Source organism: Phocoena sinus, chromosome 16, assembly GCF_008692025.1.
Source record: "Phocoena sinus isolate mPhoSin1 chromosome 16, mPhoSin1.pri, whole genome shotgun sequence".
Classification (NCBI taxonomy): Eukaryota; Metazoa; Chordata; class Mammalia; order Artiodactyla; family Phocoenidae; genus Phocoena; species Phocoena sinus.
The window spans coordinates 22,475,346-22,499,694 of NC_045778.1; the positions used below are offsets into that span (position 1 = coordinate 22,475,346).

Here is a 24,349-nt window from a genome sequence, read left to right on the forward strand (position 1 = left end):
CCCATCAGAGTTGAGGGTAATTAATGTTTTTAATCTGTCATCGATGGTGCTGAAGAAAAAGTCCTCCATAATTTATTTCAAATACCTATTTTAATGTACTTTCTTTACCTTTTATTTTATAGAAGTCACTGAGTTAGGGCAAGTCATACAATATGCCTGAACTTGATGAGTTTAAGCAACTGAATGAACAACTTTCTTTTCAGTCGCTTAAGATTTTCTTGAAGCTGGGAAAGATCATAAAGAAAATAACTCTAGTCAGAATCTTAGAGCAACCCTACTTGAGAGAGGAATCCCTACCATAAATCTCCAACTCATGAGGTTACCTGGTTTGGGCCAATTCACTGGTCATTCAAATCCTTAGGCAAGGTTTGCCTTGTTGCCATCCTGGTAGCCTTCATCTATTGACTACTCAATCTGCCTTCTAACGCAATGCAGAACATGTACAGTTTCTTCCCACACACATGCATACAATACACATTTTTTCTAGGCTAGGTTTAAATGTACAAATTATAATGTAGAAATGCTTAGAATGGAATGGAAGCTTTTGTCACCCAAAGAGACCCATCATAATTTCACTAATATTCATATATGTTATTTACAATATTTTTTAAAGTATGAAGTTTGTATATTTCATTGATATCATCTCAACTCTACAGAAAAATATTTCAGATTCCGTTACCTTGCTTCCAATTTCACACACATCAATTGGGTCATTGTCACCACAGCAGCCGGTGTGTTCATCATTGTGTCTTGGGTCTTCCCAAGTCTAAAAAAAAAAAATAAGATACAGTATATCATTCCTGTATAGCTAATGACAAAGTGGGATCATGTTGGCATTAAAAGATAACATCCCATGATTCTTTCTGCAAAATATGAATCTTCAGCTATTTATTCTCATAAAAAGATCTTTTTTTGGGCTTCCCTGGTGGCGCAGTGGTTGAGAGTCCGCCTGCCGAGGAAGGGGACACGGGTTCGTGCCCCGGGTCTGGGAGGATCCCACATGCCGCGGGAGCGGCTGGGCCCGTGAGCCAGGCCGCTGAGCCTGCGCGTCCGGAGCCTGTCCTCCGCAAACGGGAGAGGCCACAACAGTGAGAGGCCCGCGTAACGCATAAAAAAAAAAAAAAAAAAAAAAAGATCTTTTTTAAAAATAATTCTTTATTCACATATAAGAATCTTAACTACACACATAATCTTAACTAAATGGCTGGGCTCCTATTAAGTGCATAATGCAGAACTAAATTTAATCTTTAAAATGGATAATGATACTATTTTAACAAACAAAACCCAACTAATCTAATTAAGTGAGAACAATATGCAAACACAAATGTAGAGCCAGATGTTCACTTAAAAAATATAGTAAAAGAAAACTGCTTTGATGAACTTTTAGTACTTACTATCTTCTACTAACCAGATTTTCTTTAAAATAAATCTCCAAGCAGAGATGGGTAGGTGATAATATTAAGATGGAAATGACGTGTGCTGGTGGCAAAAATGTCATTGCTGACCAGGAGCCAAGAATAAAAAGTTTAATCAGGATTTGCTGAAGCTTTAAATTGCTGGGTTTCTTCCCTGCTAAACTGCAAGACAGAGTCCTTGCAGAGCAGCTCACAGAAGAAGTGATGGCCTGTGCCTGCCAGGAAGTTCAGTTTAAAGTGTAGCTGTTGTTTTGGTTCTTTTCCCTCCCAATCCGGAACATATTTCTTGGATTTGTTTGCCTACTCGGCTGGAGTAAAGGCAGAGAGATAAAAGTAAAGGGGGAAAAGGAAGACTGGACCCAACAAAGCCAAATCCAACCTACAGAAGTGTAAGTATTTCAGCAATGTGTTCCCAGAGGGATGATATTTCAAGGCTAAATAGTGAATCAACTGAAGCACAAGGTGAAGTGCTGTAACGAAAGCAAACGACTTTGTGACTACCTAGTAAGCTGGATGGGTTTGACCTATGTTTTAGTAACTTACAGATCGTTTCACAGTAGATTCCACTTAATAGACTTAATGGTTAATAAAAACAAACCATTTATCAACAGGAAGAAAATAAATTGAATATTTCATTTAAAGATCCTAAGTGCCACAGCATTAGCTTAACCAAACCAGAATTAAATATACGTTATTTACTCATTGTAGACATGATTCTAGTGATTCTTCATTCAAATATTAAATAAGAGTCTACTACACACTGGTATTGTGCTGGGGATAAATTGGTAAACAATGCAGATGTCCCCCCTCCTCAAAGTTTTGACTGTTTAGGAAACAGAATCCCATTATTACTTTACCACAAATAGCTTGGCACAAAGAAAGTAATCAGGACTATAGAGATACAAGTCAGCAGCTGTGAGAACTTACATGTGCCAGGTACTAAGTGCTTTATTCCTTAAATAGACACACAAGCTATGTACTAGGAATATCCCAGGAGAAAATATTAACGCCTCAGGGAGGAAGGAGCAGAGGCAAGTTAGATAAGCTTTCGTAGACAGTTTAGATTTATTTTCAGTTTTAGTGAGGGCCACTGGTAGGTTTTAAGCAGGGACATGATAATGAATCTGATTTAAGCTTTAGAAGGCTGCAACTGGGACTTCCCTGGCAGTCCAGTGGTTAAGACTTTGCCTCCCAACGCAGGGGGTGCGGGTTCGATGGGGGAGTTAAGATCCCACAGGCCTCCCGGCCAAAAAACCAAAACATAAAACAGAAGGAATATTGTAACAAATTCAATAAAGACTTTTAAAATGGTCCACATCAAAAAAAATCCAAAAAAAAAAGTAAGTGGCAGACTTGGAATTTGCGCCCTCATCTGTGTGGTGCCATAAGATCAGTGCTTTTAAGCACTAGTCTACATGGCCTCTCTCAATAGATATGCCACTCGTTCTGTAAAGAAAGAATTTGTGTAGTTTATAACCAGTCCATATAAAAAAATATTTCAGAAAAGAACAAACTTTCAAATGTGAATTCAAACATTGTAAATATTTACCTTTTAGTTCATCTTGAAAATAAGTTATTTAAGGAAGTATTAAAATGAGTTAATTACCCCTTATGTTTTTATAATCTACTATAGCAAAACTTTTTGAAGGTGTTTAAATCTTTTTTACTAACAGTAGTAGGTTAAATTTTTGTAAGCTAAGAAGTACATTTCTAGCAAGTGCACAGAGACATACCTGAGGGATGGCACCATAGTTCCAGATATATCCTTTATAAGGGAACAAATTTGCAACATAACGGAGTTTTCCTTTTTTCACATCTTGTTTAATTGGGTTTAAAGGATCCTTTGTAGCAATCTGAAATAAAAAATTTCAAATCGTTGTATATTTGTATGTGAAATACTATTCAAATAGGGATTTAAGGAAATGAATTATGAAATGCACTAGTTCCACTTTAATGATATATTTTTACCCCTAACACTTTTATAATTTGAAATAAGTTTCTCCATAATCAGCCTTTAAGTGGAAAACATTTGAGATATACAGGAACTATCACAAAGGGAAAAAGAACATTTACTAATTCCAGAAAGCAAAAATTAGCTGGAATAAATCCTAACATTTGAGAAAATATCTAACTTCAGCTTTCCTTTAAAACATTTAAAATTATTCAATATTTGGCTGTCTATTACATGTGAAGTGTTGTTACTGTCAGAAAGCATTATTGACAGAAAAAGTTACAAATATCCATAATGAAAAGTCAAATCTATTAGGTATCATCAGAAAAAAATTAACAGGGACTTCCCTGGTGGCGCAGTGGTTAAGAATCCACCTGCCAATGCAGGGGACGTGGGTTCGAGCCCTGGTCCGGGAAGATCCCACATGCCGCAGAGCAACTAAGCCCGTACTCCACAACTACTGAGCCCTTGTGCCACAACTACTGAAGCCCACGCACCTAGAGCCTGTGCTCTGGAACAGGAGAAGCCACCGCAATGAGAAGCCCGCGCACCGCAACGAAGACCCAACGCAGCCAAAAATAAATAAATAAATAAAAGACTTTTTAAAGAAATAAATTAACAAAATGTGACAAAAATTCCAATAAAATCATTTATGGCTGGAGTGACTGAAGCAAGCCTGTTGATTAATGGACGAGTCAACGATGGAATTAAAGGGAAGAAGACAGAAGAGAAAAAGGTAATTCTAGGCTTTGGAATGACAGAAGGAAAGTCTGTAGCCATATTTGTAAATAGTAAATGGTTGAGTTTAGTTGGAGCACAGAGGGAAGACTGGCAGGCAATGGAGAGAATACAGCTTGAAATAGATTGGGACTAGAAAGAGGACAACCTTGGACATTAGTTGTTTAACCCTTGAGCAAATCGGTGCAACTAGATCAAAACTAATATCCAACATCTGACTAGCAAAGGTGAAACATACCTCCATTTTTGCATTCGACCAGCGTGGTACTTCAACCACCATGTGGAACACATCCTGAAAAACACAGAGAAGGTGAGATGGTCACAGGAGTTCATTTATTCTATTACTTCAATGAGTATACCCCAGTCCTTCCAAAGTTAAACTGTTCATTGTATCAAATCTTTGAAGTCACGGACTTTCAACAAAATGCATCAAAAAGTAAGGCAGACTGATGGATGAAGAGATAAAGCAAATACAGCAAAATAATTGTAGAATCAAAGTAGTGGGTGTAGGATTGTTCACTGTATTTTTCTTTAAAGTTTTTGTTTGTTTTAATAAACATAGTAAATTTTTCATAATAAAATGTTGAGAGGGTGGGGTGGAAAGAATTTTCCTATAAAGTACGGAAACAGTTTTAAACATAGCAGAACTTGTATCTCTGAGGAGGGCCATCTTCAAAGCAACTGTCTCCATAGGCTATGCATATCCTCCAGTGACAGTGCAATTACTCAAAATGTTTTTGGAACTTCTATTTCAGAGGGGGTTTATAAGACAAACCCCAAATCAGAAAATTTATTTGTCATACTTTAGTTTTAGCCTCAAACAAAATCAATCAGCTTGATTACCCACATTATTCTCCCAATTAGGCTGTTTTTAAAAATCAGGTACTCCTCAAAAACACAAGAAGTTTGATACTGAAGATAAAATATTATGTTCCAAAAATATTTTAATCAATGGCAGTTCTATTGTAATTAGTTTACAGCCTTAAATGGACTACTTGAAATTGGATGACATATTAAAAAATTCTCAGATGCTTAACTGCTTAAAAACCCAATTAATGAAAAAATCACACATTGTCATCTCCTTTGCACACCAGAGTCAAATACCAAGTTGAAATACATTTTGTAATTAAAACTGAGCTTTAAATAGTCAGAAAATTATTTTTGCCAAGGAATAAAACTAAGTTCAGTTTTTCAATTTCAAACCTCTACAAAGGGCACACATGAAGCCAACTCTGCCATTACTTTTATAAAATGCAAATTTTAAACAGTTGATTTAAAATGAAAATCACTTAGTTACAAACTTGCTAGAATTACTTCTTTGCTACTTTGCATCAAAAAACAGGTACTGGGCTTCCCTGCTGGAGCAGTGGTTGAGAGTCCGCCTGCCGAGGCAGGGGACATGGGTTCGTGCTCCGGTCCGGGAAGATCCCACATGCCTCAAAGCGACTGGGCCCATGAGCCATGGCTGCTGAGCCTGCGCGTCCGGAGCCTGTGCTCCGCAACGGGAGAGGCCACAACAGTGAGAGGCCCGTGTACTGCAAAAAACAAACAAACAAAAAACAGGTACTGATAAGCTATTGAATATAAGGGAATAAGTCAAAGACTTCCAGACAATAATTAGCTTCTTGCTATTTTAGCCAAGCAGAAAGCTCCACAGATTTGCATTCAAGAGGCTAAAATTTCTGTCACTTACTGAGGGAGACTAAAGTATTCCATAGTTTCTGCTCCAAGCCTCCTGACGTCTGCCTACTCTATACAATATAAAACCCACAATGAATGGAGACATTGTTTAAATCCAGGACTGAATAAACTGCTCTATCCCTGTAAGGTCATAACTGGATGGTTTTAGAAAAAGTAACACATTGTTCATGGGTAGGAAACCTCAGTCCCAATCTTCGATTACATTTCATTCTACTCATTGTAAGCGAGACCTGTGTCTATCTAGCACCACCCCTATGCCTCAGGTGTTAAAATGAAAGATCTGCACGTCCAACACCAAGTCAAACTTAAAAGTGTACAGCAGTAATACCCTAAAGGTCCACAAGATAGAGCTGTTACTACATGAAAGATCACCTGAGAAGAGAAAACCAAAGAAACTGGCTAGTTTTTTAAAAGAAAATATTACCAAATGAATAAATTGCCTCAAGAAAAAATGTAGCAAATAAAGCTAAAATCAGTGATTCAAAGTTTGGAAACTATACTGAACACTTTAATGGAATTAAATAATAAATACATAGAGATCCTCAAAAACCACATTACCTAATATTACAAACCTACATAATAGGAAAGCAGAAGAAAAGAAGAGAAAGAGAGAAGAAAGAACCATCATTACAGGAAAGAAAACATCTTTCAGGAAAAGACTACTGCAAACAGAAGAACTCCGAAAGCCTGAGGGTTTTGTACTTTTGAGAAATTAGCTGGGCCAAAAATAGCAAGGAGTATCCTGCAAGGAGCCTCAGAGACAATTCATTCATTTTTGCCAACATATATTTACTGAGCACCACTGTTTTGTGCCAGATACTAGCAGTGAACAGAATTAAAGCTCTTTTAACTCCCTAAGAGTTGGATCGCCAAACCAGGTCATTTCAGCTTGCAGGCCTCAGGCTGTAGCCTGGGGTCCACAAAGCTAGGCGAGGGACTAGTCTGTAAAATGAATGTTTAGCATATTTTCAAGTGTATGTAGATACCGTAGTGATTACTGGATCTTTTTAAAAATTAATTAATTATTTTTGGCTGGTTGGGTCTTCGTTGCTGCACGTGGGCGTTCTCTAGGTGTGGCGAGCGGGGGCTACTCTTCACTGTGGTGCGCGGGCTTCTCATGGCGGTGGCTTCTCTTGTTGCGGAGCACGGGCTCTAGAGTGCAGGCTCATTAGTTGTGGTGCACGGGCTTAGTTGCTCCGCAGCATGTGGGATCTTCCTGGACCAGGGCTTGAACCCGTGTCCCCTGCATTGGCAGGCAGATTCTTAACCCCTGTGCCACCGGGGAAGTCCCTGTATCTTTTTTTAAAGCAATGAATGTGTAGTAATTTTGTCACTACTTTCCCCATCAATCATTATCAAAACAGAGGGGTTTTTTTTGATTATTTTGATATTAAAAAGGGCAGACGTTCTTATTCTTTAGAAGGAACTACTAGTAAAGAACAGTTTATTTCTCCTAGACACCATGGCTACAATTCAGCGTGTTGCCACTAGGTACAGAATGATACTTAGGATTTTCAGGGCAACTGACATGAGAATTTCAACCAATCACTCCATTGCTACTAGAAAAAAACACTTTTACTGTTAAAACATTATGCATTCTATTTGGAACTCTTGTGCACTGTTGGTAGGAATGTAAAATGGTATAGCCACTGTGGAAAACAGTATGGTGGTTCCTCAAAAAATTAAAAATAGAATTACCATATGATCCAGCAATTCCACTTCTGGGTATATACCCCCCAAAATTGAAAGCAGGGTCTTGAAGAGATATCTGTACACCCATGTTCATGGAAACAGTATTCAAAATAGCTAAAATGCAGAAGCAACCCAAGTGTCCATCAAAGGATGAATGGATAAGCAAAATGTGGTATGTACATACAATGGAATATTATTCGGCCTTAAAAAGGAAATTCTGACATGTAGTACGACATGGATGAACCTTGAGGACATTATGCTAAGTGAAATAAGCCAGTCACAAAAAGACAAATGACTATATGATTGCACTTACATGAGGGATCTAGAGAAGTCGAATTCATAGCGACAGAAAGCAGAATGGTGGTTGCCAGGGGACTGGGGAATTAATGTTTAATGAGTATGGAATGCAAGTTTTCCAAGATGAAAGGAGCTCTGGAGATGAAGGGTGGTGATGGTTCCACAACAATATGAATGTACTTAATACCTCCAAACTGTATGCTTTAAAATAGAACGGTAAATTTTATGCTTTATGTATTTTACATGAAAAACTGGAAAAAATTATGCATTCTAATATTTCCAATGTTTATGGCATTTAAGAGAATGAGACAAGATTTTAGGAAATTTAGTACTACCTAGTTAAAAATTCATGCCTTTTTTCTCTAATCCTAACTGGTTTAAACTACTACTTAGCTCAATCCTGGATTTAGTGTCTTATTATTCCCATTGTTAGGACTTCTCAGAACTGTTCTCCACTTCTGCTATGCTCTGGATTCTCAATCCCTGCTCTGGCACCAAGCTTTCAGCTCCCTGTTTACAGTTTCAGAGAAAGGAAGGAAGACATTGGTATCCCAAGTAGGATGATGCTGACAAGGCTGTAGGAGGCAGGGGAAAGGCAAAGCATAGCTCTAAACTCTGACTTCCAAAGTCAGAGACATAGCAATCAGTCTGACTTCCCAGATTTACAGTCATTTCAACAGGAAGACAAGAACGTTAATGTTATAGATGTCCAGATTCTAAGGAGATTAGAAACTTAAGTCTAAATCATAGCATTCCACTAATCAAAAAGATTTAAAATAAAATTGTTTTACAGATAGAAGAAATATAACCTATATATTGATCGGGCTTTTAACTTCATTGATGAAACAGGAGTATCACAGTAGTACCGTGATCATAGGTCTCATCTCCAAACTGATTAGTTTTCTTGTGGATCAAGATAGTAGTCTGACAAGTCATTTACTAATGAATAGGCTATGGCTACTTGGTAGGCTATTATTTCTAGTATCATTAAGTACATATACAGGGAACATACTCTTAATTACATCCCATCTCTGAATCTTAGTAGTAAAGTTAAATGTGTCTTTATTGGGAGACTTATGAACACCTCATGACTTATGATCTTTTCCCAACACTGGATCTGAAGCCTAGTGAACATGACTTACTGTATTGCAAAACTGCATAAGTGACTTAAATTAGCATTTAAGTTGACTCTTCATGTGTTTCTCTAGATAACTTCAGAAACCAAGTACAATAAATACCAGACTTACGAAGAAATACAAAATCATCCTGATTTCACCATCCTTTCTTTTATTTTTCCATTTTGCAATAAAATTTGGAGGAAAACAATGGTGGTAGAGAGGATTTTCTTCTAAATTTATCTAGAGATTAGATATAAAGCAAGAGGCTAATAGAAAACAAGGGCAGTTTGCCTTTTTTTTTTTTTTTTATCTCTAGAGTATTTTTGGAGAATAAAATTCCTATCAGAAGAGCTCATGTAGTTAGTAAGGAAATGCTCTACTCCCATAAAGGTGCTTTTGTAAAGGTATAGCAGATTTCATCATTTCCAAGAATATTTTTATCCTATTAAGTGCTCACCAAGTAACACTTGGTTTTAAGTTTTGGCTTCAAAGCCAGTTCTGTGATTACAGGATATATTCTAAGTTGTTAAAAGTAAATGGGCTCCTCCTGTGCAGTATCAATGGAATTGTAAATTGGCGCGCCATCATGGACAACAGCATGGCAGTTCCTCAAAACACAAAATATCAATGGAATTGTAAATTGGCGCGCCATCATGGACAACAGCATGGCAGTTCCTCAAAACACAAAATATCAATGGAATTGTAAATTGGCGCGCCATCATGGACAACAGCATGGCAGTTCCTCAAAACACAAAATATCAATGGAATTGTAAATTGGCGCGCCATCAAGGAAAACAGCATGGCGGTTCCTCAAAACACAAAACATCAATGGAATTGTAAACTGGCGCGCCATCATGGAAAACAGCAGGAACTGCCGTTCCTCAAAACACAAATAAGAACTACCATATGATACAGCAATCCCACTTCTGGGTATTTATCCAAAAGAAATTAAATCAGAATCTCTGAGAAATATCTGTACTGCCATGTTCACCGCAGCATTATTCACAATAGCCAAGATACGGAAACAACCTAAGTGGCCATCAATGGATGAGTGGATAAAGAAGACGTGATACATACATACATACACACACACACACACACACACACGCACACGCACACGCACACACTGGAATATTCAGGCTTTTTTAAAAAAGAAAAAAGGAAACCCTGCCATTTGTGACAACACGGATGAATGTGGAAGATATTATGCTAAGTGAAATAAGTCAGACAGAGAAAGACAAATACTACATAAACTCACTTGTATGTGGAATCTAAAACAGTTGAACTTATAGAAACAGAAAGTAGAAAAATGGTTGCCAAAGGCTGGACGGGTGGGAGATATGAGGGGATGTTGATCAAAGGGTACAAACTTTCAGTTATAAGTGATAAGTTCTGGAAACCTAATGTACAGTATGGCTCTATGGAAGTTGCTAAGAGAGTAGTTCTTAAGTGTTCTCACCGTACACACAACCAAAATAAATAGGTGAGGTGATAGAGGTTAACTAACGTGATTAGTGGGATCATTTCACAATGTATACATATATCAAAACATCACACTGAACACCTTAAATACAATGACTATTTGTCAATCATACCTTAATAAAGCTGAAAAATAAATTTTTAAAAAAATTTTAAGGAAAAAATAAATGGGCTCCTGACTTCTTTCAGTGACAAGTGACAAATGTCTATTGGAGAAGCTGACACAGAAGAAATATGATGATCGAAGTTCACACTGTGTGCTTCTTATTCATTTAGAATTATAACTTCACAAAGGAAAACATGATTTATACCAACCCCCGAAAAAATTGCTCAACAAATTGTTGAGCAGGGGAGATAGTTAAAAAACAAACACCTTTCAGTAATGCTCATTTGTTTTCCAATCACACAGATGTTCTACTCATAGCAGTTTCAACAAACTATTGTATTTGGTAATGCATACTGCCATATGCCACATACACAGAAAGTAATAAAACTTAATTGACACGTCATAACTAAGAATAAGCTCCTATTTTTTCCCCTCAGATGAGCTTTAAGATGACTCAACTTTGAAAACAGATATTCTAACCATAATCTGTTTACTTTCTTATCTTTATAAAATCAAGCAAGAGTCTGCATTTCCAGCTGTCAACATCTTCTATGATCTGCAATGACTAAGAATTTTCACCATAGAACCTTTTCCAAGAAAAATGCACACTTACACCAAACTGCAATTTCAGACAGAACTCGGAAACTCAGAAACCCATCGATGAGTATTCCAGGGTCTCAGGGCCACCAAGAATTCCTGGACTAGAAGACTTTATAGCTTTCCCGAATGAAGGAAGTTCTTACTCATTTCCCTTGAAATCTACGCGTAAAAAAAAAAAAAAATTAAGCAAGCCTTTTATTCTGCTTTTTTTCTTTGTAAATATCAAAGAGATAGTTACTGTAGAAAATTTGGAAAATATCAAAAAGCACAAAGTAAAATCCACCACCTTTATCATTCGAGGCAGTGTGGCTCAGTGGCTAACACCACAGGTTCTGAACAAGAATGCCTGGGTCTGAATCCTGCCACTACCGCTTATGAATTCTAGTTGGTAATCCTGGACAATTAAGTTACTGAAAGAACCCAGCTCACAGACTGAAATAATGGCTAAAGGAGAAAATCCACATAAGGGCTTTAGCATAGTGCTAAATGTAATCTAAAACACCCACTAAGACCCATAGTGCTCAGAGGTAAAGCAACTTGCTCAATATGGCAAAGCCAGTTAGTGGTAAAACCAGGACTAAAACCAAGGTTTCTTACTTCCAGTTCAGTGATCTTTATACAGCAGAGCTCCGAAAGGCTCCAGACATAACCAGTCATTGTGGTTAACATCATCATCCTATTGTGGGGTTTTGGGGTTTTTTTTTGGTTTTTGTATATTGAGAATATAAGCCAGGCATTGTGACTGCACATTACATGCATATTTAATCAACACAACTTTTTTTTGTAGTCAAAGCTATCCAAAAAAACTTTTGTCCTTTTACTTTGTGTGTGTGTGTGTGTGTGTGTGTGTGTGTGTGTGTGTGGTACGCAGGCCTCTCACCGCTGCGGCCCCTGCCGCTGCGGAGCACAGGCTCCGGACGCGCAGGCCCAGCGGCCACGGCCCACGGGCCCAGCCGCTCCGCAGCACGCGGGATCCCCCTGGACCGGGGAACGAACCCGTGTCCCCTGCATCGGCAGGCGGACTCCCAACCACTGCGCCACCAGGGAAGCCCTTTTAACTTTTTTTTTTGATTGAAGTATAATTGACTTAAAATATTATACAAGTTTCAGCTGTACCACATGGTGATTTGATACTTCTATACATTACAGAATCATCACTACAGTAAGTCGTTACCATCTGTCACCATACAAAGTTACTACAATATTGACTATACTCCCCACGCTGTACACTACATCCCCATGACTTATTTTATAACTGGAAGATTTACCTCCTCTTAATCTCCCACACCTATTTCCCTCATCCCCGCCTCTGGCAACCACCAGTCTGTTTCTGTTTTGTTAAGTTTGTTTTACAACTTTATCTTTTGACAAAATTGTTAAACCACAGATATTATGGTTAGAATATCTGTTTTCAAAATTTAGTCACCTTAAAGCTCATCTGAAGGGAAAAAATAGGAGTTTATTCTTAGTTATGACATGCCAATTAAGTCTGTTATCAGTTTTCATCTATGCTGCCAGTTCTAACTTTGGTTTGGAAAACATAAAACAAAACCCCAACCATTCTATATACATATAAAGTTGGAGAAGACCAACAGTATTTAAATGATTAATTTGGTGACATTTTTTTAAGTTCCATTTATAGAACTATCTACCAAAAGAAATAGAAAATTCAAAACAAAGCAAACCCTGTAGGGAAGTGAGTACTGCCGACCCTTGAACACAGGTATGAACTGTGTGGGTCCACTTATATGTGGATTTTTTTCAATAGTAAATACTACAGAACTACACAATCTGTCGGTTGAATCTCCAGATACGGAGGAATCTCAGATACAGGAGGCCAACTATAAATTATACGCTAGTCAGTGCCCCTAACCCCGGCATTGTTCAAGGTTCAACTATAATTTTAAAAGCATCCACTTGGGTGGCCTATCTCCTCTAAAAGTTTCAGGTACAGTAAGATAGTATCTTTAAAAATTTAAGAATGATACACAACTGCCAAAGATATCCTATTCAGTTTCTGAAGCACCCACCTATTTGACTAGTAGCTTGACTTTTTTTTAGAGGAGAAAAGTTCCATATTTATATATTCTCCCAACAGTCAGCTGAAAAACATTATAGAAGCCTCTATTGTTAGAACTAGTATTTAACATGGAAGTTTAAGATATAGAATAGAAAATACCAAACTTCTAAAATGAGAACGTCAAGTCATGATACTTGAGTACTCTAAGATTTAGATAAAGCTTTTAATCTACCCAGTGTTTCACACTGTTTATGCCGATTATGTTCTGGATTGTTAAATTTTCTGTTATCTCAGAAGTTTTATGTCAGAAGACGCTTTGAGCTACAGGTGTTTTTATATTTGATTCCAAAATAGACCCAAAGCAAAGAACAGCCCTACAATATACATACATCCAGTGAGTCCTTGCCTTTGCCTTCTTTTACCCAGTGGATTTGGAAATAACCCAAGTAGGGTATCTGAGTCACAAGGATTTCCAGAACTGGCTGGCTGGATTACCTAATGACACATATACTGAATCAAATGCTGTCCACGTTGAAAGGTCCTGCTGTGGAGTAGAATATAAGCCTTTGGGCATTTTTTCCTTATAGAGCTCAGTTGTGTTAAAGGCACATTCCCTCATTATCACCCCTCAAATGACTGACCATATTAGGGATAAAGTCGATGGCTACCCACACAAAAATGTATTTACATAAACTTAATCACATTGAAAAAATTTTTTTTCAAAAACCATACTCTTCTGTAACCAACAGAATTAATCAGATCTTTTGTTTAGGCTAGAATCCAAAATAGGTTATGTGTACCACACCCTTATTTGTGCTTTGTATAAACTAAACTTCCTTAGAAACAAAACAAAAAGAACTCTTTCCTGCCTCTGAGGCAGGAATCTGAAGTGCTGAAGTTCACTGAGGTCTGGACCACTGGTGAAATCCAGAGTCTTTGCAAGAGCTTGTACTTGTGAGCCAGCCCAATGTGGTACAAAAGGCAGATTCTTCATTTGAGTAATCCCAGACTACAGATACAGCCAGTCCTGTAAAAAACTTCAAGGAGTTGCAGAGTGACCTGAGTGAAGATGTTTTACACAACACCAAAATGTAGTCTCAGCTTCCTATTTGAGGGTAACTTGCAGCAGCAACAAGACTAGGCACCATAACTGCTATGATTCTTCTGGTCCTTGGCTAGAATATTGTCCAATAACTTAAGGCTATGGTCTGAATGTTTGTGTCCCTCCAAAACTCATATGTTGGAATCCTAACCCTCAAAGGTGATGGTATAGTAGGTGGGACTTTTAGGAAATGCTTAAGACATGAGGGTGGAACCCTCATAAATGGGACGAGTGCCTTATAAAAGAGGCTCCAGGGAGATTGCTAGCCCCTTCCACCACATAAGGAAACAGCTAGAAGTCTGCGACCAGAAGAGGGCCCTTACCCAACCATGCTGGGACCCTGATCTCAGAGTTCCAGCCTCCAGAACTGTAAGCAGTACATTTCTGCTGTTTATAAGCTACCCAGTCTATAGTATTTTGTTATAGCAGCCCAAACAGGCTAAGACACTTATGAACGCAAAGAAACCCAGCTACAGGTTAAGAAAATGTTCCTTTCCCTAGTACATCTGTATGCCAAGGTACCATCAGTAAACTTAGGGTCATCATTTTATACCTCTTCATTATTCAAAATGGTCTGAGATGTTACTGCAAAGTACTTTGATATACATACTAATTATACAACAGCTAATTTAAGCCAACCAAATGATGCCAATTCAAGAGGAAGGAAGGATTCTGCAGTTCTTGTCAACTCCCAGGGAATCAGATGTAACAAATTAAAAGTTTCTGAATAAATACAGCTTTGAGAATCCCACAGGAGAACACATGCCAATTAGAGGTCTCTCCTGTAACTGTGGGACATAACTGCCCTTGGGCTGTTTGCTCCACTGTCTCCAGCTAGAGCCCAGGTCAGGCAGGCTGCTCAGAAGCAACACTCAGGTTAGATTTTCTGCCAGCGTCCAAGTGTCAGTGCAGAACTGTAAGAATCTTCCTGGTAGAAGTACATGAATTTATCTATTTATGATAGTCAAGCACAGAAAAAAAGTAAGACTCAGCACACACAAGGATAAAATTTCATCTTTATTATTCTAGACATGCACTGGAATGTGATATTCACATGTATTATGTATTGACATCTAGCTAAGGAAGATCAATAACCTATGAAGCTTTTATGACTCAAAAAGATTTGCACTCAGTGTGGATCCTTCTTGGTTGAATGAAAAAAAATTTTAAGGTATAAAAAAGGATCAGACATTTGTCCTTGTGTCAGTTCCTAAATACAGCACAAACTTCTCTTATTGGGAGGGAGGCTAAAACAAGCAATGGCTTTTTAAAAAAACAGCTATTTAAATTTGCACAAACAATGCATGCTCTTTGTAAAACAAAATAGGAAATATAAAAAGGCAAAAGTGAAAATAAAAACAAAAAGAGTTACCAGCAATTCTGGTGATTTTTTTTTTTAACCAAGGCAGCTTTAAAACATTTGTTTCTGTTCCTCTACTCCTTCTCCAAATTATAGTTGCTTCTTCTAACCAAATAATCTAGATTTAAGACTGTCTCCTTACTTAGTCAATGCACCTTTAACTCACAGCACAATGAGGCATTTTAAGCACTCGTTAAGACATATAAGAAAATCCATACGTGGAACTAACTGATCTGAGCAATGAGACTACAGTCAGAGAAGGATGTCTTACCTTATCTGCATAAATTGGAATATCATGAAATGGAGATATATATTGTCCTCTTTCATTTTCTGCAAAATTAATTAGAAAAAGTTATTGCTTTTATTGGTTAATTATATTTCCAGATGCATGAAGTACACATTTTTTAAGACTTTTTTTTTTTTGGGGGCTTCCCTGGTGGCGCAGTGGTTGAGGGTCCGCCTGCCGATGCAGGGGACGCGGGTTCGTGACCCGGTCTGGGAGGATCCCACATGCTGCGGAGCGGCTGGGCCCGTGAGCCATGGCCGCTGAGCCTGTGCTCCGCAACGGGAGAGGCCACAGCAGTGAGAGGCCCACGTACCACAAAAAAAAAAAAAAAAAAAGACTTTTTTTTAAGAGAATTTTTAGGCTTACAATAAAATTGAGAAGGTACCAAGATTTCCCACATACTCTCTCTCTTCCCATTATCAACACCACTCACCAGATTTTATTCCCACCCCAGAAAAACTGGCTATATACTTCACCTTCCTGACTGCTCCAAGATGAGGTTAGGTTTTCATCCTACATGTTCCTTATGGGTCTAAAAGGTACTAACCTCTATGGTGAGGGTGGGGACTGCCTTACAAGCCTTTGTATCACAGAGCCTAGCTAGCAGTGCGTGGTATACAAAAAGCAATCAAATTGTTTGATTTTATACCGGTTAACAGTTAACAGAGCTAATGAAATACTTGGGCTCTGGGAGAAGGCAGGGGACCAATTTGCCAAATTATAAACCGTGTTGCTTTAAATGGTGTTCCAGGGAGACAGAGCCATCTTAGATTAGGATTTTTCTTAAGGATAATCTAGCTGTAACAGCACTTTCACAGGTAATTTCTGTATTCTAGAGACCTAACTACCATATCCAAAAAGTAATTTTAAAACTTCCTTAATATTCTTTAGAAAACCTTAAGGGTCAGTCCACATTGCATCCCTTCATGATTAAAAATCAAAGTGGAGGGCTTCCCTGGTGGTGCAGTGGTCGAGAGTCCGCCTGCCGATGCAGGGGACACGGGTTCGTGCCCCGGTCCGGGAAGATCCCACATGCCGCGGAGCGGCTGGGCCCGTGAGCCATGGCCGCTGAGCCTGTGCGTCCAGAGCCTCTTCTCCGCAACGGGAGAGGCCACGACAGTGAGAGGCCCGCGTACCACAAAAAAATTAAAAAAATTAAAGTGGAGGGAATTCCCTGGCAGTCCAGTGGTTAGGACTCTGTGCTCTCACTGTGAAGGGGCCGGGTTCGATTCCTGGTTGGGGAACTAAGATCCTGCACGCCACATGGCGTGGCCAAGAAAAAAAAAAGGACAAAAAAACTCAAAGTGCAATAGGCAAAATTGATCTGTGACCATCCCCAATGGCATACTGGTCCCTTCAGTGTCAATAGTGACTTGCGATCCAACCCACCATCAGTTTTAAAGAGACTGGCAAATGTAACATTATAGAGGTAAAAATCTTCTCCTATTAAGGATATTAAGAAATCTATGATTTTTTAAATTAAAATTATATAGTACTCACTACCAATACATAATCTAAGTAAAAACTGTATTTGTTCTGCAAATATAGCTTGAAAACAATTACCCTAATCATCCCCCCCACCTACAAACTAGAGGGTCACCTCTCTAAATCCCTCCTGCAGAGAAATTCTGGAGCCAACAACAACTCCAGAAGAACAGTTCAGGGAACTATTTGTCAAAAGTTCCTGCACTGCCCTTGTTGCTGAATTCTGAAATTAAATAAAATGGGTGGAAGAGGTCCCACACGTCACTGGATTTTACATGGCAATCTAAACTTTAGTTGTGTAACTTTATAGTTCACTTTCCTTTTCCTCTCACACCAGGCTATTTTTTGCTAGGAGCTTTGTTCTTTCAGTATTACCATTCATCCCCTCCTCCTCGCTCTCTACTGCCCTTCATACACTGGAACTCATAGAATTCAAGACACCTGCCTATTTCCTTGGGAACAAAATTGTAAAGAAGTTAAAATAGAAACTCCTCCGTTATCTCTAATAATCTTTTGGGGGCGGGGGGGGGGGGGGGGGGGGGGGGGAGGTGGTAAGAGGATAAAGATAAACCCGAGGTAGCTTTCCCCCATCTACAAGGCTAAAGGTGGTGCACCAAGGAAAGCAGCGCCTGCGGCCTCCTCGGCTCTAAACGCAGACTTAGAGGGAGGTACCCCTTAGACGCGATCCGCTGCACAGGGGCCAAAATTTGGCACTTTCTTACTCATGCTTCCCAGATTGACGTCACCTGTTTGGAGGGGAACAGATTTCTGTCTCACAAGGCGTTTTCCCAGCATCAGTGCTACTGGAAAGCACGCGTCAGGTAGGCAGGAGCGCTACTGGGGCCCCAGAGGGATGGATCCAATCCTCCACTGATCGCTCCAGATCTGGGCCTCAGCTTCCCCGTCTGTCGGACGGGGGCCTGTACTTGACCCCGCTACGTGCCCACAATCTGAGCTATAGTGTAGGAATTAAGGTCTTAGGGAGTCACCACCATCACCTCCTCCCCCTCGCCACGCCGTTCCTCCAAACTGAATAATCCTCTTACGGGGATTAGTTTACCTCCAGACACCTTTTCTAGGGTGACTCAGTGGTTTCCTTTTCCCGTCAGACACTGCCCGAGCCGGACACCTGCAAAACTAGCCTGGCCCAGGTTCAGCTCCAATCGAGCATGTGAAAGAGGAACGCCGACCCACGCCGTCCTGGCCGCGAGCGGGACGTGTGAAATGAGAGGGCCAGGCCCGCCCAGGCCCTCAGGACCGGCCCGAGGAGCCCGGCCGGCGCCCGGGACAAGGTTCCGAGCGCGGGCCGCAGCCGCCAGGGCGGGAGGGGAGGCGAGGCCCAGGAATGAATGGGCGGGCGGGCAGGGAGGGGCCGCGGGCCTCCGACACTCACTGAGGAAGACTCGGTACTCGAGGGTGAAGGGCGCGGCGCGCTCCTCGCTGCTGAAGCCGCTCATGATGCCGGAGACCAGCCGCCGCTGCCGCCGCTGCTACAAAGCCTCTAGCCAGCACGCGACGCCGACTGACAAGGAGTAAGCTCTGCGCCTGCGCACTGCCGTGACTGGACCGGCTAGCAGGGCGGGGAGCAGCCTTTAACGCTGCTGGCGCTCTCGAGCCCACGCCGCGCGCAGGCGCACTCCGTAGGGCCCGCGAGTCCCAGTGCCCCAGCCCCGCCCCCTCGGGCCGCGCCTCCGCGGACCTCCCCTCAGCTCCCAGGCCGGGCCACGTGGCTGGCGGCAGGCTCTGGCTGAGTGATCCGTCTGGGCTGGCGGGCTTTGGGGCACTGACGGAGGTTGTTAACACGTTCTCAGCTTCGACCGGCTAAGAATTGACCGTCGACCTTTCGCCTCTCACGCACACTGGAAATTCACCTTTGACTCACACACCCTTCTCCTCAGAGTAATTCCTTATCTCAAAAGACGTTTAGGAGTCAGCTGCTTTACCTGGCAATCCCTGCCAAGCAGTCTTAAAGGTGAGCGGTTTTCTGATCCTTTTAAGCAAAGTTAAGACATATTACTGACACCTGTAATGGCTACCAGCTGGGTAGCAGCTCCATCACTTTCTAGTGTATGACATGGAGCAAACTGCTGTTAACCTCTGTGACTCAGTTTCTCACCTGGGAAATGGAGATGTTAATAGTAACGATTTCAGGGGTTGCTGGGATGATGAACTGAGTTGATACACGTCAAGAGCTGGAGGAAGAGCCTGGCTTGTTGTAAGCGCTCGGAAAGTGTAAATTGTTATTCTCACTCTCCCCAGTGGAGGATTCAGTCTGCTCCCCGGCTTGCCCAACCCTCCCCACGTCCCCTAGGACTTCAGATGGAAGCAGTGGGATAGTCCAGGCGTGAGCTCAGAGTCCCCTGAGGACATTTCCTCAGGTGCAAGCTCCTTGAAACTTGTTTTTATACCACTGTTTCATGGTGTCAGGCCAGACCCCAAAAGCTAAAGTCAGTTGAGGTTGTGGGCAGATATTTGCATCACTTACTTCCCCAGTTGTATGTGGGTTTTTTTTTTTTTTTTACTGTATATTTCAGAATCCTCAAATTAGGCAATTATTGTTCACCAATTTGATTACAAAATTATTTCGAAGAATGCCTAGTTTCATTTAAAAATTTTGATGGGCTGGCCTTCTTTAAATGATCTTGATTTTCTAGAGCATTAAAGATAATGTGCCTCTATGACATTTTGACTTAAACTTTTTTTTTCTAAATCAATATGTATTATATAAAATGAGGTGCTCCCTGTAGTAAATGAAAACGTAGTAAGATAATTTTCCAGTTAGTGTTCCTCCCTTATCTCCAGCCAGACTCCCATTAATCTTCAGAAGGTCATGACTCACTGACCTTTTGAACGCTACACCACACATCTTTACTGTAGTTAGAACACAAGGGCAGGAAAACAAAATAGTAGAGCAGTAGTTTAGTCAGTAATGCAACGCATTACTGAAAGCTAAGGGAATCTGCAGAGTGAACACTAAGTAGGCTCATGTTCAGAGAGTTTCTTAAAAGGATGGTCTTCCGACTGAACTGTGCCGTCAATTTTCTACCTTTGAGCAGATGGAGCTAGTTTTCTGGGAAAACCCCAGAATCTCATCTGTGATGACTTGTGAACAGACAGAAATGATGCAATAGTGTGCCACACGCACTTTCCCTTTTGCTTCCTGCCAGGTCAGAGCAAGCATATAAAGTCTTGCTGACCTCTGGACTTGCATGCTAGCTCTTGTATTGAATGTATTCAGAGAGCCAATCAGTACCAACTCCAGTAAAAAGCCAAGCCCTGCCTTAGCTGGGGCAGAAGTCAGTGCTTTGTAACTTTCCCTTGCAGGCAAGGTTGGTGAACCCCACAGGCCCTTTGGACCTTGTTCTCTTTCTCATGTCTCCCTGGGGCCTAGCACAGTACCTGGCCTAGAGTAGGTGTTTAATGACTCTTTGCTGGACCAACAGATAGAGGAATTAATGAAAAAGAGGGCAAAAATACCTTCTTAAGTATAACAGTTTGACAAAGGATGAACCCAACTGTTCTCAAACGTTGTCTTTCTTGCTCTGTGACCAAACCAGTGGCCCTTTTCAGTCCACATCCTTTTTGCTGTGGTTGACCCTGTTAGGCACTTCCAATTTCCTGATGCACTCTCTCTTCCTTGGCTTGTGACTACATGTCCTTCTGACATCCCTCCTACTTCTCTGGCCACTTATTTCTCATTTTCCCCTTTAGCCTTCTCTGCATCCCTTCATCTTTATTTTTTCTTCTTTTTTCTGGCCGCACCGCACTAGTATGTGGGATCTTAGTTCCCCGACCAGGGATCAAACCCACGCCCCCTGCAGTGGAAGCTTGGAGTCCTAACCACTGGACCGCCAAGGAAGTCCCATTCATCCCTTCATCTTGATCGTCACTGTCTTTCTAACATCTAATGTTCTCTCTCTCTAGAGATACCCTCTCCCTAGGTTACCTTATGTATATATTTGGTGTCAACTACCACCTCTAGGTCCTATAACAGGAAAACTTTCAAATGTGTAACTGTGTTTTATTTAACACTTGTGACTATTGTCTGTGCTAGGTGGTAGGGATGTAGTGCTTTGAAAGACATGGTTTGGGCCCTCACAGAACTTATAGTTTGAAGGGAAGACAATCTTCAGCAAATACGTCCAAAAAGTTTGGCTAAGTAGAGGGAGTTCCCTGGTGGCCTAGTGGTTGGGATTCCAGGCTTTCACTGCCACAGCCTGGGTTCAATCCCTGGTCGAGGAACTGAGATCCCACAAGCTGTGGGGTGCTGCCCAAAAAATGGTTTGGATAAGTAGAGTGATAAGGGAAGTACAAGGCATTGCCTTGTGGGAGCAGAGAACCTCTCCAAGGAAGTGACCCTTAATCTGTGACCTGAAAGATGACAAGGAGTTAATAAAGCAAAAGGGACAAGGTAGAAGCCAGAAAGAGACTATGAAGAGATGTGGTCAGAGTTAAATGGTGGAGGGCCTTGGAAGGCATGACATGGGGGTTGAACTTTTTCCAAAAGAGAAATGAAAAACCTAGAAGGGGTTTTTAGCAGGAAAGTGACATGTCAGAATTGCTATTAAAAGTGGCTCTGTCAGCAGCTTGAAGCCTGGATTGAATTTTAGCAAGAACAGAGGCAGGGAGAACAATGAGAAGGCTGCTGCAGTGGCCCAGGTAAAAGATGATGGTGGTGCCCTGGACTTGGGTGGCAAAAGAGATGAGTGATTACAGAGCTATGTTCAAGGTAGAATCAATGGAATTGATCATTGGCTGGACAGAGTGGAAGATGAGGAAGATGGATTTGAGGATGATTTCTAAGGTTTCTGGCTACGACAACTGGTTGAATGGTGTGTCGTTTACTGAGATAGTTTGGTTAGGATGGAGGGTAAGCAAAATGATGGCTTTAGTTTTGAATATTATAGCAAACACTGCTAGTTGCCTGCCCAGTAACCATATTACCTCCTCCTTTCTAAGAGAATCCTAAATTTGTTCAGGAATCTACTCCTCTATACATACATTTGCTTCAGAGCAGCCAGCCCCTCCACTGTCTTCAAGGAATGCATTTCATTTTATTATTCTTTTTATTGAAATATAGTTGATTTACAATGTTGTATTAGTTTCAGGTTTACAGCAAAGTGATTCAGTTATACATATATATCTGTCTATTCTTTTTCAGCTTCTTTCCCCTTATAGATTATTACAAAATATTCCTCGTGCTATACAGTAAGTCCTTGTTGGTTATCTATTTTATATATAGTAGAGTGTATATGTTAATCCCAAACTCCTAACTTATCCCTCCGCCCTCCCCCTGCAAAGGAATGCATTTTAAATAAGCTAAGACAATCATGGCTGTCGGTATTTGTCTCAGGCATGCAAATGTGATACAATTCTGTCCAGTGGGATGAAGGGAAGGCTGCCCAGTGTTTCCAGAAAAGGTTTTATCTTATAAGGAGAGTATACTCCTGAATGTTTGTTGTTTGAAGCCACAGAAATTTTAGAGGTTGTTATAGCAGCGTAATCTAGCCAAAGTCCGGCTAACGCAAATAACTGAAATTGCTGCGGCCCTCTTATGAGGCATTAACCACCAAGAGAGTTTGCCTGAGACAGAACCAAGCTGACATGCAGAAATTAGCAAAACCAATTATGGAAAGAACTTGAATTCTTAAGATATCTTTGAGCTATTGACTTAACCAAGCCTGCAGTTACTTTTCCTCTGAATCTCTTACTGCATTAGATAACAAATTTCATAGAGTTTAAACCAGTTAAATTGGGTATTTCTGTTACTTGAAGTCAAAATATCTTGGCTAAAATAGACTAATAGCCTGAAAAAGGAATGAAATCCTAACACATGCTACAGCAGAGGGGAAGACAGAGGGCAGTGGGGAGTGATTATTCCTCTAACGGAGAGTGATTTAACACCACCACTGGCTATGTGACAGATAAGCTAATTTGCCCAAATCACCAAGCTTGGGTTTTTCCACGCACATTCATTTGGTTGCTTGCACGTGACAACAGCAGCATTTGTTGGTTATGGGATTCAAAGGCCTGCGCATTGCAGTTACTAAGAGAACACAAACAGCTCAAGGTGGGACCTGACAGCCAGTTCAGCAGCTTTCACCTCATCAATGACCACAAGGCAGAGGAGTCCAAAGGATGATTTCTTTCAGCCCATGGCTGCCACGAAGGCTTGATGCTTGATGTGGTATTGGATCAGACTAAATGCACATCATTTACTTAAACTGCTGGTATTCCTTCCATCTCAGATCTGTGGAAGCCACTGAATGTGATGGAAATGTGGTCCTACAGCTAAAACAGCAGTCTGGAGCCTGTGGCTGGCTGGTTTTATTTTTAGGATTAAAGGGGATCTCCATCAAGCCTCTTTCTTTTATTCTGAACCTCAGTTTCCCAAATATAGGAAGGAGAATTCACAGCAGCTTGAGGGAGTGGCAAAAATCTGGGCTTCCTGGTCAGACACGCCAAGATTTGAGTCAGCTTCAGCACCATCTAGTATGTGACCTTCGGTAAGTTACTTAACTCTTTGAGACTTGGTTTTTCCATCTATAATATTGGAATAATAAGAAATACCTGTTTATGTAATTACTTCATTCATTCAACAGACATTTATTATTGGGTGTCTCCTACGTACGAGGCAGTGCCCTAGATCTGAGTCCACAAAAGTGAGTGAAATAGACATAGCTCCTGTTCTCTTGGAGCTTATGCTCTGTTGTGAGAAATAAATAACAGACACAAAGCACTTAGTACTGTGCCACTGTGCCTGGCTTTTAACAAGCACTCAGTAAATGTTTTGAGTTGACCAGAAATGTAATTATTGAAATTCAGTACCATTTTGATGTGCATGACCTCCTTTCTCAGGCTCCCTCTCCTATCGCAGGGCCTTTGCACATGATATTCTCTGTCTGGGTTGTTCTTTCCTCAGCTATTCACATGCTCCCTCTCTCACTTCATTCATATCTATATTCAAATCTCGCCTCCTCAGAGAGGCCATTCCCAATC

General features: G+C 40.7%; 1 protein-coding gene across 2 annotated transcripts in view; it reads right to left on the reverse strand.

Moving 5' to 3' along the window:
- PPA1 (inorganic pyrophosphatase 1) overlaps nucleotides 1-18,944 on the reverse strand; it is a 37,696-nt gene extending 18,752 nt beyond the window's left edge. Inside the window, exons 1-5 of one of the 2 annotated variants that reach the window (XM_032609198.1) lie at nucleotides 18,744-18,944; nucleotides 15,851-15,909; nucleotides 4,343-4,396; nucleotides 3,149-3,268; nucleotides 680-766 (exon numbers count right to left, since the gene is read on the reverse strand). In XM_032609198.1, the coding sequence (XP_032465089.1) occupies nucleotides 680-766; nucleotides 3,149-3,268; nucleotides 4,343-4,396; nucleotides 15,851-15,909; nucleotides 18,744-18,807 (384 nt within the window). In that variant the 5' untranslated portion in view covers nucleotides 18,808-18,944. The remainder of the gene's footprint in view (nucleotides 1-679; nucleotides 767-3,148; nucleotides 3,269-4,342; nucleotides 4,397-15,850; nucleotides 15,910-18,743) is intronic. The other variant, XM_032609199.1, reaches the window with a different exon arrangement.
- Between the last annotated feature and the right edge of the window lie 5,405 nt (nucleotides 18,945-24,349).